The sequence below is a fragment of the Salvelinus alpinus genome, chromosome 16, assembly GCF_045679555.1.
Source record: "Salvelinus alpinus chromosome 16, SLU_Salpinus.1, whole genome shotgun sequence".
Taxonomy (NCBI): domain Eukaryota; kingdom Metazoa; phylum Chordata; class Actinopteri; order Salmoniformes; family Salmonidae; genus Salvelinus; species Salvelinus alpinus.
In genome coordinates this window covers 51,464,787-51,481,425 of record NC_092101.1, presented here as the reverse complement: position 1 = coordinate 51,481,425, position 16,639 = coordinate 51,464,787, and the positions used below count along the sequence as shown (strand labels likewise).

General features: G+C 44.0%; 1 protein-coding gene across 1 annotated transcript; it reads right to left on the bottom strand.

Moving 5' to 3' along the window:
• Nucleotides 1-793: 793 nt before the first annotated feature.
• LOC139541656 (bcl-2-related ovarian killer protein homolog A) lies at nucleotides 794-15,710 on the bottom strand. Its single transcript, XM_071346544.1, has 6 exons — nucleotides 15,589-15,710; nucleotides 14,796-15,060; nucleotides 13,980-14,367; nucleotides 10,208-10,336; nucleotides 7,138-7,301; nucleotides 794-2,289 (listed from the first exon to the last, which is right to left on the bottom strand). The coding sequence occupies exons 3-6, from the start codon at nucleotides 14,200-14,202 to the stop codon at nucleotides 2,164-2,166; spliced, it is 642 nt and encodes a 213-aa protein (XP_071202645.1). The 5' UTR covers nucleotides 14,203-14,367; nucleotides 14,796-15,060; nucleotides 15,589-15,710; the 3' UTR covers nucleotides 794-2,163.
• Nucleotides 15,711-16,639: the final 929 nt, after the last annotated feature.

The following is a 16,639-nucleotide window of genomic DNA, read 5'->3' as shown; positions in this document are numbered from 1 at the left end:
TTCATTTCTTTCTGAACAGACAGCAGTGATTCTATAACTGTCTCAGCCTCCAGTATTTATGCTGCAGTAGTTTGTGTCGGGGGGCTAGGGTCAGTCTGTTATATCTCGAGTATTTCTCCTGTCTTATCCGGTGTCCTGTGTGAATTTAAGTATGCTCTTTCTAATTCTCTCTTTCTCTTGGAAGACCTGAGCCCTAGGACCATGCCTCAGGACTACCTGGCATGATGACTCCTTGCTGTCCCCAGTCCACCTGGCTGTGCTGCTGCTCCAGTTAACGGTTCTGCCTGCGGCTATGGAACCCTGACCTGTTCACCAGACGTGCTACCTGTCCCAGACCTGCTGTTTTCAACTCTCTAGAGACAGCAGGAGCGGTAGAGATACTCTCAATGATTGGCTATGAAAAGCCAACTAACATTTACTCCTGAGGTGCTGACCTGTTGCACCCTCGACAACTACTGTGATTATTATTTGACCATGCTGGTCATTTATGAACATTCGAACATCTTGGCATATTATATTTGAACACAGCTATTTAGATCTAGTGGGAAGCCTCTTCATTACCTTAACTTTCAACCATACAAATATTTTGTGTATCCTACAGTTAAGCCCAAGGTGATCAGAATAAAAGTTTCTCTAATATTGCAATAGACAAACGTTTGGTATTGGACAGTAGGTGGCAGTAAACCATGATAAATAAGTTGCCTATTCAAGACCATTCTCTTGTTAGGCTAAGCTAAGTTGGTATCCCTTTTCAATGTATAATGCTGACGTTAATAAATAAGAAAACAAAATGTTGAAATGTAAAACATTTTATTTCTGAAGACACTCAGTGCTGCATGCCAAATACAGTGTACGTATTTGCTACTGTGTAGTTATTCACAGAATACAAATAATTTGTAGAAAACAGACAAAATGTCTGAATGGGATTCAAGTTTCAGGTGATAGAGTGATCCATAATTGCACAATATTTTACAAAAACAGTCATATATATATACACACACACACTTATTCACCCAGATTTTGTGTAAATTCACACACTCATCAACTACGTGGAGCATGCAGACAAACCTAAGAAACTAAACGATATTTACATCCAAACTGAGGAATTCTAAATGATTTCACAATTTTCCTTTTCAAATCGTCACCAAAAAGGGGTTCTGGTCATTCTTATTTTCAGCCACCAGGGAGAGTATGACCCCTGGATGAAAATACTGGTTTATTTACAGGCACACTGTCTGGGCCATATCCCCTTCGCTTGACATGTGCAGAACAGAAACTCAAATTTATAGAAATCCTCCATTGCTTTGAATGGAATATTTTTGCCCATGAGTAATGCAAGCATAAAGCAAGCTCCTGGGTAGCACTGTATCTCAGTGCTAGAGGTGTCACTACAGACACACTGGTTCGAATCCAGGCTGTATCACAACCGGCCGTGATTGGAAGTCCCATAGGGCGGCGCACAATTGGCCCAGTGTTGTCCGGGGTAGGCCGTCATTGTAAATAAGAAAATGTCCTTAAGCTGACTTGCCTAGTTCAATACATTTTCTTTAAAAGCAAGGAATGTGACTCTCGGATGTAACTGAAGATAAACAAATACAGAAATAGAATGAGTAGAAAGGACATTCACATTCAAGTCAATGGTTGATGGGTGGCATTATATTCTATAGATCTATATGACTAGACTACTACCTCACAATCCAGCTGGAGGACCTGTACTGCACGTCAAAATATTGCTGTCAAGCTAAATAATAAATACCCTAAAGTTTGTTCGAAGCAGACAAGGCTAATTCACATTGATGCTCCAGGCCAGTGCGTTTGTGAAGGCCCAAGGTGCTCGCCTGTGTTGGAGCAAACTTCTGCAGGTGTAAACAACAACATATCTAGACTCTAGAGCAGTGATGGCTGCAGCTCAGACAGAGAGGGACAGAGGGAGAGAGGAAGGGAGGCTGGCTGGCCCTAAGTACCAGTCTGTTTGTGCAACTCCTTGTCACTCATTGTCATGTCAAACATGTTTGGCTTGACAATGACATCACTTGAGTTGTCAAGAGCACAAAATGATCTGGGACCAGGCTTGCTTGTCCTGTACTCCACTGATGGATGGGGGTGGCTGTGTTCGTATAGGGCAGACTGCTCATCGTGTGTCTGAACTTTCCTCCTCCGTTGTCACTTGTCCCGGAGCAGGTAAAACACCATGGCCTTCAGGTAATGTCCACAGGCACAGGCAGCAGACATCAACCAATGGGAGCGGAAGCTGGGGTCTGTGTTCACCACGCACTTTGTGATATCAGCCTGTGAGGGAAGAGAGAGATGACAGCAACTCAGCCTATGAGAGAAGAGAATAAGCAACTCAGATACTAGCCAGCATTATTGAAATATACACTACATGACCAAAAGTATGTGGACACCTGCTCATCTAACATCTCATTCCAAAATCAGGGGCATTAATATGGAGTTGGTCCCCCCTTCGCTGCTATAACAGCCTCCACTCTTCTGGGAAGGCTTTCCACTAGATGTTGGAACATTGCTACGGGGACTTGCTTCCTTTCAGCCACAAGAGCATTAGTGATGTCGAGCACTGATGTTGGGCGATTAGGCCTGGCTCACAGTCGGCATTCCAATTAATCCCAAAGGTATTTGATGGGGTTAAGGTCAGGGCTCTGTGCAGGCCAGTCAAGTTCTTCCACACCGATCTCGACAAACCATCGATGTCTGGACCTTGCTTTGTGCACAGGGGATTTGTCATGCTGAAACAGGAAAGGGCCTTCCCCAAACTGTTTCCACAAAGTTGGAAGCACAGAATTGTCTAGAATGTCATTGTACACTGTAGTATTCAAGATTTCCCTTCACTGACTATGGGGCCTAGCACGAACCATGAAAAACAAACCCACACTATTATCCCCCCTCCACCAAACTTTGCAGTTGACACTATGCATTTGGGTAGGTAGCGTTCTCCTGGCATCTGCCAAAACCTAGATTAGTCCTTCGGACTGCCAGATGGTGACGCGTGATTCATCGCTCCATAGAAAGCGTTTCCACGGCTCCGGAGTCCAATTACAGCGAGTTTTTACACCACTCCAGCAGATGCTTGGCATTGCGCATGTTGATCTTAGGCTTATGTGCGGCTGCTCGGCTATGGAAACACATTTCATGAAGCTCCAGACAAACAGTTATTTTGCCGACGTTGCTTCCAGAGGCAGTTTGGAACTCGGTAGTGAGTGTTGCAGCCGAGGACAGATGATTTTTACACTATGCGCTTCAGCACTCGACGGTCCCGTTCTGTGAGCTTGAGTGGCCTACCAGTTAGCAGACGAGCCGTTGTTGCTCCTAGACTTTTCCACTTCACAATAACAGCACTTACAGTTCACCGGGGAAGCTCTAGCAGGGCAGAAATGTGACAGACTGACTTGTTGGAAAGGTGGCATCCTATGACGATGCCACGTTGAAAGTCACTGAGCTCTTCAGTAAGGCCACTCTACTGCCAATGATATAGAGACTGCGTGGCTGTGTGCTCGATTTTATACATCTATCAGCAACGGGTGTGGCTGAAATAGCCGAATACACTAATTTGAAGGGGTGTCCACATACTGCTCTGTATATAGTGTAATTTAGTATAGTGTACAAGGGCGAAGTCTCAACTATTGTATCCGTTCCCCACACGTCCCATCATGGATTTAACAATGGTTGGCACTCCTACAGCCACTGATTACAGCAATCAATACTGTAAAATCCATGAAGAGGACTAGTGTGGGAGAAGAGTGGAACATTAGGACACAGACCTTTGAGCAGAGGCTGGGCACTGATGATGTCACAAGTCAAAGTTTCAAAAGACAGTGAGGGATTCCCTATATATACACACACACACACACACACACACGTCGATTTCCTTTAAAACAGGGTGGGACCCTTTAACAGTTAGTCAGTAACCAATGAATGTCTGATAAATAACATGCGTTAACAGGACTAGATTACATTACAAAATGTGTTTGAGAGATGTTGGTCTCTCTAAATTAGGTATTATCCAGAGGTCAGGTTAAAATGTTAATTAAAAAATAAAACGTAAACACGATCACATTAAGAGGAAAGAGGAAATGCAACGAGTCAACTAAGCAACGTCTCAGCCAAACCCAAAACTGTCATCTTAACGACACATATTTCAACATACCGCCTGAAACAAATTGGTCAAAGGTTTTGAACGGCAGTAAAACAGCACAATAAGGATTTAAAAAAAAATATGAGTCATCAAGAACAGGTTGCATCCATGTTGTTTCCAAGTCATTTCAACAACAACAAAAAATGGATCTGATGACATTGAATCCATGTGGACAACTGATTGGATTTGCAAAAACTCATCAATGTAAGGTAATTTCATTATTTTATTTTTTTACCTAACTTTTTACCTAAATCCAATGGCAATGGTGAAATGTTTTGTTGCTTTCACGTCACATTAAATCTCAACCAAATGTAAATCAAAACTAGATGTTAAAAGGATGCCGGTGGCCACTGGGAGGCTACATGGGTACATGAGGTCCGTGGGGCGACGCACAATTGGCATAGCGTCGTCCGGGTTAGGGAGGGTTTGGCTGGTAGGGATATCCTTGTCTCAGTATGTAAAAATGTAAAAATGTAATAAAATGTATGCACTCTACTGTAAGTCGCTCTGGATAAGAGCGTCTGCTAAATGACTAAAATGTAAAATGTAAATATACATCCACACAGTTCTACTAGCTAATAGTACAGCCATGTCCTTCTCGATGTTTTTTGGTATGGTTTATATCAGCATCAAACTCCAGGCCACTTCAACATTTTATGATCTTTAATTATCATCTGGCGTGGTCAACTTCCAAATGGGCCATTCCAAGGTTGAGTCCCAAATGGCACCCTATGGGGTCCTGGGTCAAAAGTAGTGCACTATATAGGGGGAATCGGAGTCCATTTGGGAACACAGGCCTGCTTTAGAGGGATTCTTGGTTGACTTTTAAGCTTTGCCAACAGAGCAGAATTCACAGATTTAGGCCGAGTCTCTTTGCCAGGCCTCCTCTCTGCTTTGAGTACCAGTTGAGAACCACGCTTTGCTCTCGAAGGATTTTCATCAGTTGATCTCTAGAGCAAGACTATCTAAATCTATATATGAGACATTTTGGGGGAGTTTCTTAAAGTAGTGGCTGAATTCAACTCAATATCGAGACGTTGGCTTTTAGAAATAGCCGTTACAGACACCTCATGCTTTCAGGACAAAGCCTTGAGTTATTCAAAGTCAATGTGCAAAACACCCTTCTACCATGTACAGGACAGGGAGTTGCGTTTCGCAGTCATGATTGTATTGTGTTCAGGCTCTTGTTTACCTCCGTTTAATTGAGCTAGTCTCTCAGTAGACACCTTGAGTGACATGTTCAGGACACACCCGATAGGTGGGTATGGAAGACCATGACCTATGACCTGCGGGCTGTCTGAATTCAAATATGTGCAGCATAGGGAAAGGCATACAGGCATCACAGTCGTGCGACATGGGAGTCTGCACTAATCTCACGTGGACAGACTACGTCAACAGAAATGGTACCAAAGATGCTCAATCGATTCATCTGACTAAATTACACTAGATGTTAGTTCTGGGTTATCTGAGACACGGGCTTACTGTATGCACACTTCTGTGCTTAAATAGCCAACGTCCGTGATCAACACACAGGCTTTCCTAAACAAACCTCGTCGGTGCACAGACTCAGTCAATCACTTGAACCACAGGCGGGTCTCTAAAGAGAACCAATTATTCTGGTGTATTATTCTGGGAGCACCGTGCAGCAACAACAAAAAATTATTCAAATAAAAAAATTCAATGCATAACAATATTTCATGCCAACACCCTTTTCTACACTGCTCAAATCACTCAACAGGCAGGCAGCACACAGTTCCTATACGCTGTGCCTGTTTCTCTCCGCTTGCACTCAACAGATTCTTCTAAACAATGCTGCTTTCCAAGTTGCTTCTAAGTATGAATCCACATTTTTTCTCTTTTATAATATTAGTTTGCGTATCTTGCTTTTTGCAAAATGAGAGTTAGTCTAAGGAAGCTGGCATGTGCCTAAAGCTAATCACTAATGCTAATTGCTAGCTAGATAAATGCTAATCACTAGCTAGGGCAAAGCAAATGTTAGCTGGTGTATGCCAGCATGTTGTTTGTGCAACGCATGTTCTCAATCAGATAAATATTTTAGAATAGGCTTTCTAAATGTAACATCTATGCATCAATTCAAACGCTGTTAGGGTCCACTGGGAAACAGGCGAAGCGTCAATACAGGACTAAGATTGACTCCTAACTACACCGGCTCTGACGCTCGTCGGATGTAGCAGGGCTTGAAAACTATTACGGAATACAAAAGGGAAACCCAGCCGCGAGCTGCCCAATGACGCAAGTCTATCAGATGAGCTAAATGCCTTCTATGCTCGTTTCAAGGCAAGCAACACTGAACCATGTGTGAGAGCACCAGCTGTTCCGGACGACTGTGTGATCACGCTCTCCATAGCCGATGTGACATGTACTCAAAGCACGTGCTGACCATTCTGGCAAGTGTCTTCACTTACGACGCCTCTTCTCCCTCAGGAGGCCGAAAAGATTGGACATGGGCCCTCAGATCCTCAAAAAGTTCTACAGCTGCACCATTGAGAGCATCTTGACTGGCTACATCACCGATTGGTATGGCAACTGCTAGGCATCGGACCACAAGGCGCTACAGAGGGTAGTGCGTACAGCCCAGTACATCACTGGGGCAGAACTCCCTGCCATCCAGGACCTCTATACCAGGCGGTATCAGAGGAAGGCCCTAAACATTATCAAAAGACTCCAGCCACCATAGACTGTTCTCTCTGCTACCACAGGGCAAGTGGTACCAGAGCGCCAAGTCTGGGACCAAAAGGCCTGAACATCTTCGACCCCGAAGTCATAAGACTGCTGAGTCAACCCATATACATACTGTCAAATTGCAGTTGTCTGAAGTGTTTTCTCCCATTCTAGTAATTGTATGTCTATCGGTAAAACTATGGCGCGGTGAGCATAGAAATAGTCTATAAAAAGGGCATGGAACCTCTAACGTTCTATAGATTCTACTGTATTCTTTCTGTTTTCTATACTAGTGTTCCTCTTACCCATCCTCCTCTCCTCTTCAACCAGGAGACCAGGCTCTTGCGGACAAACTCCCCCATGCAGTCTACGATGGTGTGGACCATGGCAGGGTGACCGTGCCTCACGCAGTCCACCGCCAGGGCACCGGCTACCGCATACAGGGATACCACCTTCCCCCACGTTATACCTGAGGAGAGATGCAGACAGAGACTCAGACACTAGAACCTCCAGAATCAAACACCCCGGGATACCCCCTTTCACACACACATTCCAATAATCTTAGCGGTGTCCAATGTACATTTATTTATTTACCCATTTAATTTCAGCTCATTACAAAAAAAGATAATGTAAAAAATCGTTACTTCTGACTGGATAGCAAATACATGAGATCATCGTTTGGGTTTTACATGATCGTGCTGCCTGAAGGGAGGGAGGGAGGCTGACTGACTGACTGACTGTCTGTGGGAGCCGAGTGCGTTTGAGGAGCTGACTGCATCTCTGCCAGGAACTCCTTTCAGTGCAGGGAGACAGAGAAAGACATAACTAGATGTAGCCTCCAGCCATTCAGTCGACATGCCCATCCGCCAAACAACAATACATCATAAAGCCAGTCTAAAACTGGTATATTATTCTTTATTAGCTCAGACAGCAGACGTTTAGCAAACTTTGAAGCGCTTGTTTTTCAGTCAGGATTTTAACTAGTACGCTACCATTTATGGTAATGTATTCAGACTATGGAGGACAATGAATAGCCCTACATTGAAATTGTTGCACAGACTCATTCCTATGTAGAAATCAGCTCCTTTCACTTCTAAGTATCATAGGAGGGATTTACCACCACTTTGGAATCCAGACAGATATTTCTAGGGATTGAATATGTAAAATAATCAACTGACAACGTAATGGACTGTGTGTAATGTAAGGTTTTAAGTCCAAGGTCATGGATACAACGGTCGTTCCCTGACAGAATGGGATCATGTTAATTAACACAACTAGACATTGGTTAGTCTCTTGTGACAGACTAACTATGGACCAAACAACTCAAAAATACATTTTAAAAAGCCATTTAAACAAATGCTTTTATTCAAACTTCAGTTTGGCTGAAGCAGAGATCAAAACACATGTGGGCTCGCATACTCCCTTAAAAAGACCTTTACTTGAAAAACGAGAAAAGTAGTACTGTTTGTCCATTTTGAGACACTGTAGCAGGTGTACACTTCCTCAAAAGTCAGATTTAATATAAGATACACTACTACATACTACAAAAGTATGTGGACACCTGCTCGCCGAACATCTCATTCCAAATCATGAGCATTAATATGGAGTTGGTCCCCCCTTTTGCTGCTATAACAGCCTCCACTCGTTCTGGGAAGGCTTTCCACTAGATGTTGGAACATTGCTGTGGGGACATGCTTCCATTCAGCCACAAGAGCATTAGTGAGGTCGGGCGATTAGACCTGGCTTGCAGTCGGCATTCCAATTCATCCCAAAGGTGTTTGGTGGGGTTGAGGTCAGGGCTCTGTGCAGGCCAGTCAAGTTTGTCCACACCGATCTCGACAAACCATTTCTGTATGGACCTTGCTTTGTGAAAGTTGGAAGCACAGAATCGTCTAGAATGTCATTGTATGCTGTAGCATTAAGATTTCCCTTCACTGGAACTAAGGAGCCCGAACCATGAAAAACAGGCCCAGATCATTATGCCTCTTCCACCAAACTTTACAGTTGACACTATGGTAGCGTTCTCCTGGCATCTGCCAAACCCAGAGTCGTAGTCTCTACTCTACAGGCGCCATGGCAGAGTCGTAGTCTCTACTCTACAGGCTCCGTGGCAGAGTCACAGTCTCTACTCTACAGGCTCCGTGGCAGAGTCACAGTCTCTACTCTACAGGCTCCGTGGCAGAGTCGTAGTCTCTACTCTACAGGCTCCGTGGCAGAGTCGTAGTCTCTACTCTACAGGCGCCATGGCAGAGTCGTAGTCTCTACTCTACAGGCGCCATGGCAGAGTCGTAGTCTCTACTCTACAGGCTCCGTGGCAGAGTCACAGTCTCTACTCTACAGGCGCCATGGCAGAGTCGTAGTCTCTACTCTACAGGCTCCGTGGCAGAGTCACAGTCTCTACTCTACAGGCTCCGTGGCAGAGTCACAGTCTCTACTCTACAGGCTCCGTGGCAGAGTCACAGTCTCTACAGGCTCCGTGGCAGAGTCATAGTCTCTACTCTACAGGCTCCGTGGCAGAGTCACAGTCTCTACAGGCGCCATGGCAGAGTCGTAGTCTCTACTCTACAGGCTCCATGGCAGAGTCGTAGTCTCTACAGGCTCACGGTGCCCAGAGTGCTATACTGTACAGTCCCCTGAAGCACTAAGAGACAGCCAAGACCTGAATGTGTACAAAAATGTCAGAAAATGTCTATTTTTACCTTTCCCACAGAACTATGCTTGGCCCCTGCCAGTAAATCACTTTAAAAAGAGACCCGTAAAGAGCGGTAACACACCATACTGAGAGCTGGTCTGTGTCCCAAAAAGGCACCCTATTCCCTATATAGTGCACTACTTTCTAGTGCACTATAAAGGGAATAGGGTTCCATTCTGGACGCATCCCTGGTCTCAGTTACCTCTGTTGACGTTCTTCTTCAAAGTCAGTTGAACTTGTTCTCCCTGACGTTACATATCTTCATTGATAATGAATCCACTAGTTCCTCTTTTTTTATACAACACGCTGCTAATAATTTCCCCCAGCATCCTCTGTGATTCATTACTTCCCTTTTCCCCCCCCCATGAATATTCTTGATAATATTTGCCACAATACAAGAAAGAACTCTGTACCAACATTGCCATCATGTTACATCCCAGACACATTATAACCAGTTGTCCATACATTTCAGGGATTTTCATACTACTAAGATGAACCGAGCCAAGCTGGCCTGGTTCTGAATCCACCATAGATAGTGGCTGAAACCATGCTGCTGAAAATATATCTGAGTCAGCACAGTTTGGTTAGGGTCGGCAAGATCATGTAGCGGGTCTGTTTGCCCCAGGCTGGTTGTCAGAGAGATCTCGTCCCACTGGTGTGGTAGTGAATAGGCATTGACCTACCAGTGGAGAAGATCTCTGCAGCCACAGCCAGGAAGGCATCAGACACCACGCTCTCAGACGCAACGGTGATGTTCAGCTGACGAGCTACGTTACGGTAGATGTTGGGCCGCAGGTACTCCAACTCATCACCTAGGGAACAGAACAGGTAGTGAGCCAACCAGGTACTCCAACTCATCACCTAGGGAACAGAACAGGTAGTGAGCCAACCAGGTACTCCAACTCATCACCTAGGGAACAGAACAGGTAGTGAGCCAACCAGGTACTCCAACTCATCAGCTAGTGAACAGAACAGGTAGTGAGCCAACCAGGTACTCCAACTCATCACCTAGGGAACAGAACAGGTAGTGAGCCAACCAGGTACTCCAACTCATCACCTAGGGAACAGAACAGGTAGTGAGCCAACCAGGTACTCCAACTCATCACCTAGGGAACAGAACAGGTAGTGAGCCAACCAGGTACTCCAACTCATCACCTAGGGAACAGAACAGGTAGTGAGCCAACCAGGTACTCCAACTCATCACCTAGGGAACAACAGAACAGGTACTGAGCCAATCAGGTACTCCAACTCATCAGCTAGTGAACAGAACAGGTAGTGAGCCAACCAGGTACTCCAACTCATCACCTAGGGAACAGAACAGGTAGTGAGCCAACCAGGTACTCCAACTCATCACCTAGGGAACAGAACAGGTAGTGAGCCAACCAGGTACTCCAACTCATCAGCTAGGGAACAGAACAGGTAGTGAGCCAACCAGGTACTCCAACTCATCACCTAGGGAACCACAGAACAGGTAGTGAGCCAGTGAGGGGGTTTGGTTTCCCAGCTTGGTCAGAGATATGTTTGTGCTGTATACAGGCACAGATAAGGTTCTACGTGTGCAGAGCACACGCCCCTTTGCCCTTCCAGTCTCCAAAGTGCCCTTCTGGGTGGTGGTATAATCCCCCCCCCAAAATGTTTTATTTATTATGTATACATGTTGTCATCTTTGTTCGGAACCCACTGCCCGCAAGTCGTTGTCAAATTCGCACCCCCATCCCATCCGCTGGTTGCGCCTGTTGATCTGCCCTGTACAGAGGTTGCGTGTGTCCGGTTGCACCTGTTTCCCCAGTCTGCCATGTACAGAGATGGCGCGCACCCGGTATCCAAACATGTATGGTTTGAGAGATACGGTCACCGGTCGAGTTTGTGTGTGTGTGTGTGTGTGTGTGTGTGTGTGTGTGTGTGTGTGTGTGTGTGTGTAGCTAGCTACCTACACTATGCAGAAATAGCTCCACCATTTTCTAGTTGCTAAAATTCTAATAGTTCCCCTAATTTCAGTTTATGTGACAAAACAAACAAGAGAATCAATGTAGAATCTAAAACCGCTGTGAAATATATTTCTTAGAACCCCCCCCCCCCCCAAAAAAAATATTGTATTTTACAGCTGTTTGAAACATAGAACAGATCTACCGCATTTTAGACTTGCTTTCAATGAGAACGACAGATCTATAACTAAAATGTCTACGTGCCCAAAAAAAAAGGTCAGGTCGCCCAAAAAGTTACATAATTGCAGGTTTAAAATATCAACACTGTCACAGCAGCATAACATTTGATTAACACTTGCTAAAGCCTACATCATCCATATTGGGTCTGGTGGATTGATACGCGCAGCAGATAAGAGGAGCGAAGCATCGATGACTCTCCGACCCAACTTCATCCCTTTTTCAGGTCGGTTGTTTTCAGTGTTTCAGGGCAGCAGCAACACAGGTAGTAGGCCTAGTATACATTCAAGCTAACCACCTACACTAACATATCGACACAAGCCACGAGTCAACCAGCCATATATCATGAGTTAGATTAGGAAGTTATTATTTGATAGGAGCATTTGGATTACTGTTTAGTAGTGTTAATTGAATTTTGTGACGATATTTCTTAATTTCTTTCTGGATTACGTTGTGTATTGCTAGGTTCTTACTGCACTGTTGGAAATAAACACAAGCATTTTTGCTACACCTGCAATAGCATCTGTGTACACACACACACAAAAAACCCGGATAAATCACAAACCAGTAAAACAAATGGAGCTAGCTAACTAGCAGATTTACATCAATAATCAGCTGATAGCCCACCTTTGACCCCCCCAATGTCAATCATGTGCTTAGGAGGCACTGTCGCTAGCTAGCTTACAATTTGCGTCCCTTTTTCATTTTGAGCACCTGCTCTATGCAAGGTCTGTGCACAGCCCTGGCCTGTATAACCCCATAGAATTAGGAATTAGAATACGACATTTACTTAATCTATATGTCTAGGCCACTCCTATGGTCATTGTTTACCATTCTCGCTTCATACTCGTCGCCAAACTGGTTCCAGGTCATCTACAAGACCCTGCTAGGTAAAGTCCCGCCTCATCTCAGCTCACTGGTCACCATTGCAGCACCCACCCGTAGCACGCGCTCCAGCAGGTGTATTTCACTGGTCACCCTCAGGGCCAATTCCTCCTTTGGCCGCCTCTCCTTCCAGTTCTCTGCTGCCAATGACTGGAACGAACTGCAAAAATCTCTGAAACTGGAAACACTTCTCCCTCACCAGCTTTAAGCACCAGCTGTCAGAGCACCTCACAGATCACTGCACATAGCACATCTATAAATAGCCCAATCAATTACTACATCCTCTACTGTATTTATTTTGCTCCCTTGCACCCCAGTATTTCTACTTTGCACATTCACCTACTGCAAATCTACAATTCCAGTGTTTTTAATTGCTATATTGTATTTACTTCGCCACTGTGGCCTTTTAATTGCCTTTATCTCCCTAATCTCACCTCATTTGCTCACATTGTATATGGACTTGTTTTTCTACTGTATGTTTGTTTTACTCCATGTGTAACTCTGTGTTGTTGTATGTGTCAAACTGCTTTGCTTTATCTTGGCCAGGTCTCAGTTGTAATTGAGAACTTGTTCTCAACTAGCCTACCTGGTTAAATAAAAGGTCAAATAAAATATATAAAAAAGTGGACAAGAAAGCACAGATCTGAGACCAGGCTAGTGACTTCCCTGTTTACTAGTGCTGCAGGTACTATCTCAGGCATCACATCTTTGAATAACCTCCCTTTACTCTCTGGTATCATTTCTGCTATTAGCTGAATGTCAGGAGCCTCTGACCCTCAGGCACCCTATTCCCTATTTAGTGCACTACTAAACAGACCAGGGCTCTGGCCAAAAGTAGTGCACTAAAAACAAGGAATAGTGTGCCATTTGGTACACAGGCCTGGCTAATATCTTGTCCATGGTTATGTATTTATTTAAAGGTATTCTCCGTTGCTAAGTAACAGGATGTTCATGTGATGCACTGTGCGGGCGTCAGACAGTGATTCATCAGTGTCTCTATCTTTCAGGAGACCGTACTCTTCTCTTTCTCAAAATAATACAGAGGAGGAGGGGGGGGGGGGGGTAATAGGCTACAGAGGGAAGGTTTTGTACAATCCAACACTGAGTAGCCTAGGTAACCTCCACAAACACATGACATCAGTTGGATGTCTAGAGAAGGAGTCTGAACAGAGCAAAATTCCAACATCAAGCTAATGTGACCAAGTAGGCTTGGATATTAGCTGAATCTATAAACTGAAGATATAATATAAAGAAATTACATACTATTTGGACGTTGTAGACAATCGATTACCATGTGCTTTCTAAAAATGGTCTTACAGGATATGCTGCTGAATATAGCCCCAATAGGAGCACAGCCTGTCATTCACACAGACACTGCCCACCAATGTACGCACTGATGCCCTCTTACCTAACCACATGAGGACAGAGGATACCTCTCCAAGCATCCCACCAGATGCTGACAGTTGATGCTCGGGTTTGGACCACCCTATCCCGGTTCGGTTCAGCCTGGAATGGATGTAGTCCCTGCATAGCGCCTTGGCCTGTGACACCAGCTCCTTGTCTGTGGGGGAGCGGTCAAATACTTCCATCACTTCAGCCGCGAATACTGAGGAGCGACGCAACATCTCCATACCCCAGTTCCACAGCAGCAGTTAATCACAAACAACCCGCCTGGCGCTGGCCCTGATCCACCTCAATCTTCAACCTCGGTCTCCGTGTTTGGTCCTCTTTGTCACCAGAATGCTACTTCTCTTACTCCCCTCCCTCGGACTGAGGGCGTTTCGAAGAGAATCTGCCTGTTTGGAAAAAGGGGAATTATTTAATTGATTTTCAGTAGCGCAGAATTTAAATTAGTTTATTCGGTCACCGTCAAACAAAATATAGGTGCCCATCGGCTCCCATAATGCCATCCGTTCGCAGTTTGACAAACTCAGCTTCCTTGAGTTAATGGCGAGATTTACAAGCATTTCGCTACACTCGCAATAACATCTGCTAACCATGTGTATGTGACCAATAACAATTGATTTGAACTACCCATTGTAACTACACAGAAATCTCTGTACATTTTGTCAGTTGTATTTGATTATGATGATAGTTTACCATTGTAAAGTGAGCAGGTTATTGCAGGAGTCTGTCAATTAAAATGTCTTTCGTTACAATATCCATTCAAATATAACGTAAATATAATATGCTACTTTACACAGATAAGCAAATGTCCAAATACCTTTCGATTCCAGTCCTGTAGTCTACAGGCGCACGGTCTTCGCCGTCGGGATTATAGGCTACAGGATATCCACATCTACCACTTGGTCATTACGCATATATTAAAACAGTTAATTCCCTGTTTTAAAAAAACTGCTGTGAAGTCTTCATGGCGTCAGTTCCTTACCGATACTCCGAACGCTTTCTTGACCATTGATTTATACTGTTTGGCACAGCCAGGGTTGGTAGCTGAGAAGCGCGCCCCCACACTCGAGCAAAGTTTCCTTCTATGGACCCGTTTGGATATAAAGGCAGGGATAAGGATACATTATCTACATATGCCCCGCCCATCCCATAGTAGCAGATTTCTAAGGAAATCTCTTTGATGGGTATTTATTTTATTTTATTTAGTTTAACCTTTATTTAACTAGGCAAGTCAGGTAGGGGTGTAGCAGACAAAGGAATGTGTTTTCTATCTTGTAACAAACAAGATATTGCAATATTGTGTTGTCCAAAACTCCACAAGGCTATTGTATTAATACATAATTATGATAATCAAGCCTATTGTATTAATACATAATCATGATAATTATCATTATCCAACAACATTATCTTCTCTAGAATGATGCCCCGATACTTCTAGCCTATCTACTTCTATAAAAAAAAAAATCTCCCTCCAACTGTGAACAGCAAGTGTTGCTAGAATCTTTCTCAATTTACGTGAACATACTTTTGTAAATACTAAACACAACCGGGATGTATTGTCTTTTCCCAATATACAAATATAGCATATTAGATCTTTATAAAACACTCACACATACAAACTCCAACCCTGGTTCGTCAAATGATATCCTTCTGAAAAGTCATTACCGTGCCTTAGCTCACCATGCCATGCCCTGGAATTATTGTAGAGCAGCAGTTTATCCGAATCTCACTGGAAGAACCGGAGCCTACACTTTCAGTTCCCTTATTACTCAATGTTTGTGTTCCAAAATGTACCAGGACTCTAGCTCAAACAATATGGCCACTAGGAGCCAATGAGCTTGAATGAATGGGTTTTCATGACCAACAGAACCACCGTGCGACAAAACGGAAACAATATTTTACAGGTTAGCTAGACTCGTATCCCTGAGCATGTGTGCCAAATTTCATCACACAGAGTCAAACAGATCAAGAGATGTAAACACGTGCACGTTATAGCGCCACCGTGAGGTCGAGCTGAATGTGCTTGCATATGTTGAGTCTTCAGTGGTTGGAACATGTGTACCAAGTTTTGTAACAATTAGAATATCTGTGACTGATTTATATGCATTTATGTGCCAGACCACGCCCACGAGAATGCTTATTGGCCAATAGCGTCCATGTTGTTTTAGATACTAGTCTGGAAAATGTTGCTTTGGGAGAATTTTGTCCATAGATGCCACATATCAAGTTTGGTGCAGATCGGTCATTCGGTGCCAGAGGAATAGCGTTTGAAGTGTTTTTCCCCAAAACTAAAAAAATTGTGAAAGATCCATCATGGCAGACCTTATGGGTCCTTGAGGTAAATGTGTTCCTTGTGAGGAGAAGTGACCTACGTACTGAATGTCATGACTCTAGATCAAACAGGGTGAGGGGTGTGATCTTTCAAAGATTGCATTTTCAATTGCTTGTTAATAGCACCACCATAAGAGGGTGTTGGCCCAAGTTTTTTTTTTTTTTACCATCATGACAAGTTGCACCTTAGGCATTACCTACTCTCTGGAATTTGCATTTTAATATTACCTTACAGAATAATAATAAATCAAAGTTTTTGTCACCTGCGCCTAATACAATTCAGTGAAATGCTTAGTTACAGGCTCTAACCAACAGTGCAATTAAGTAAAA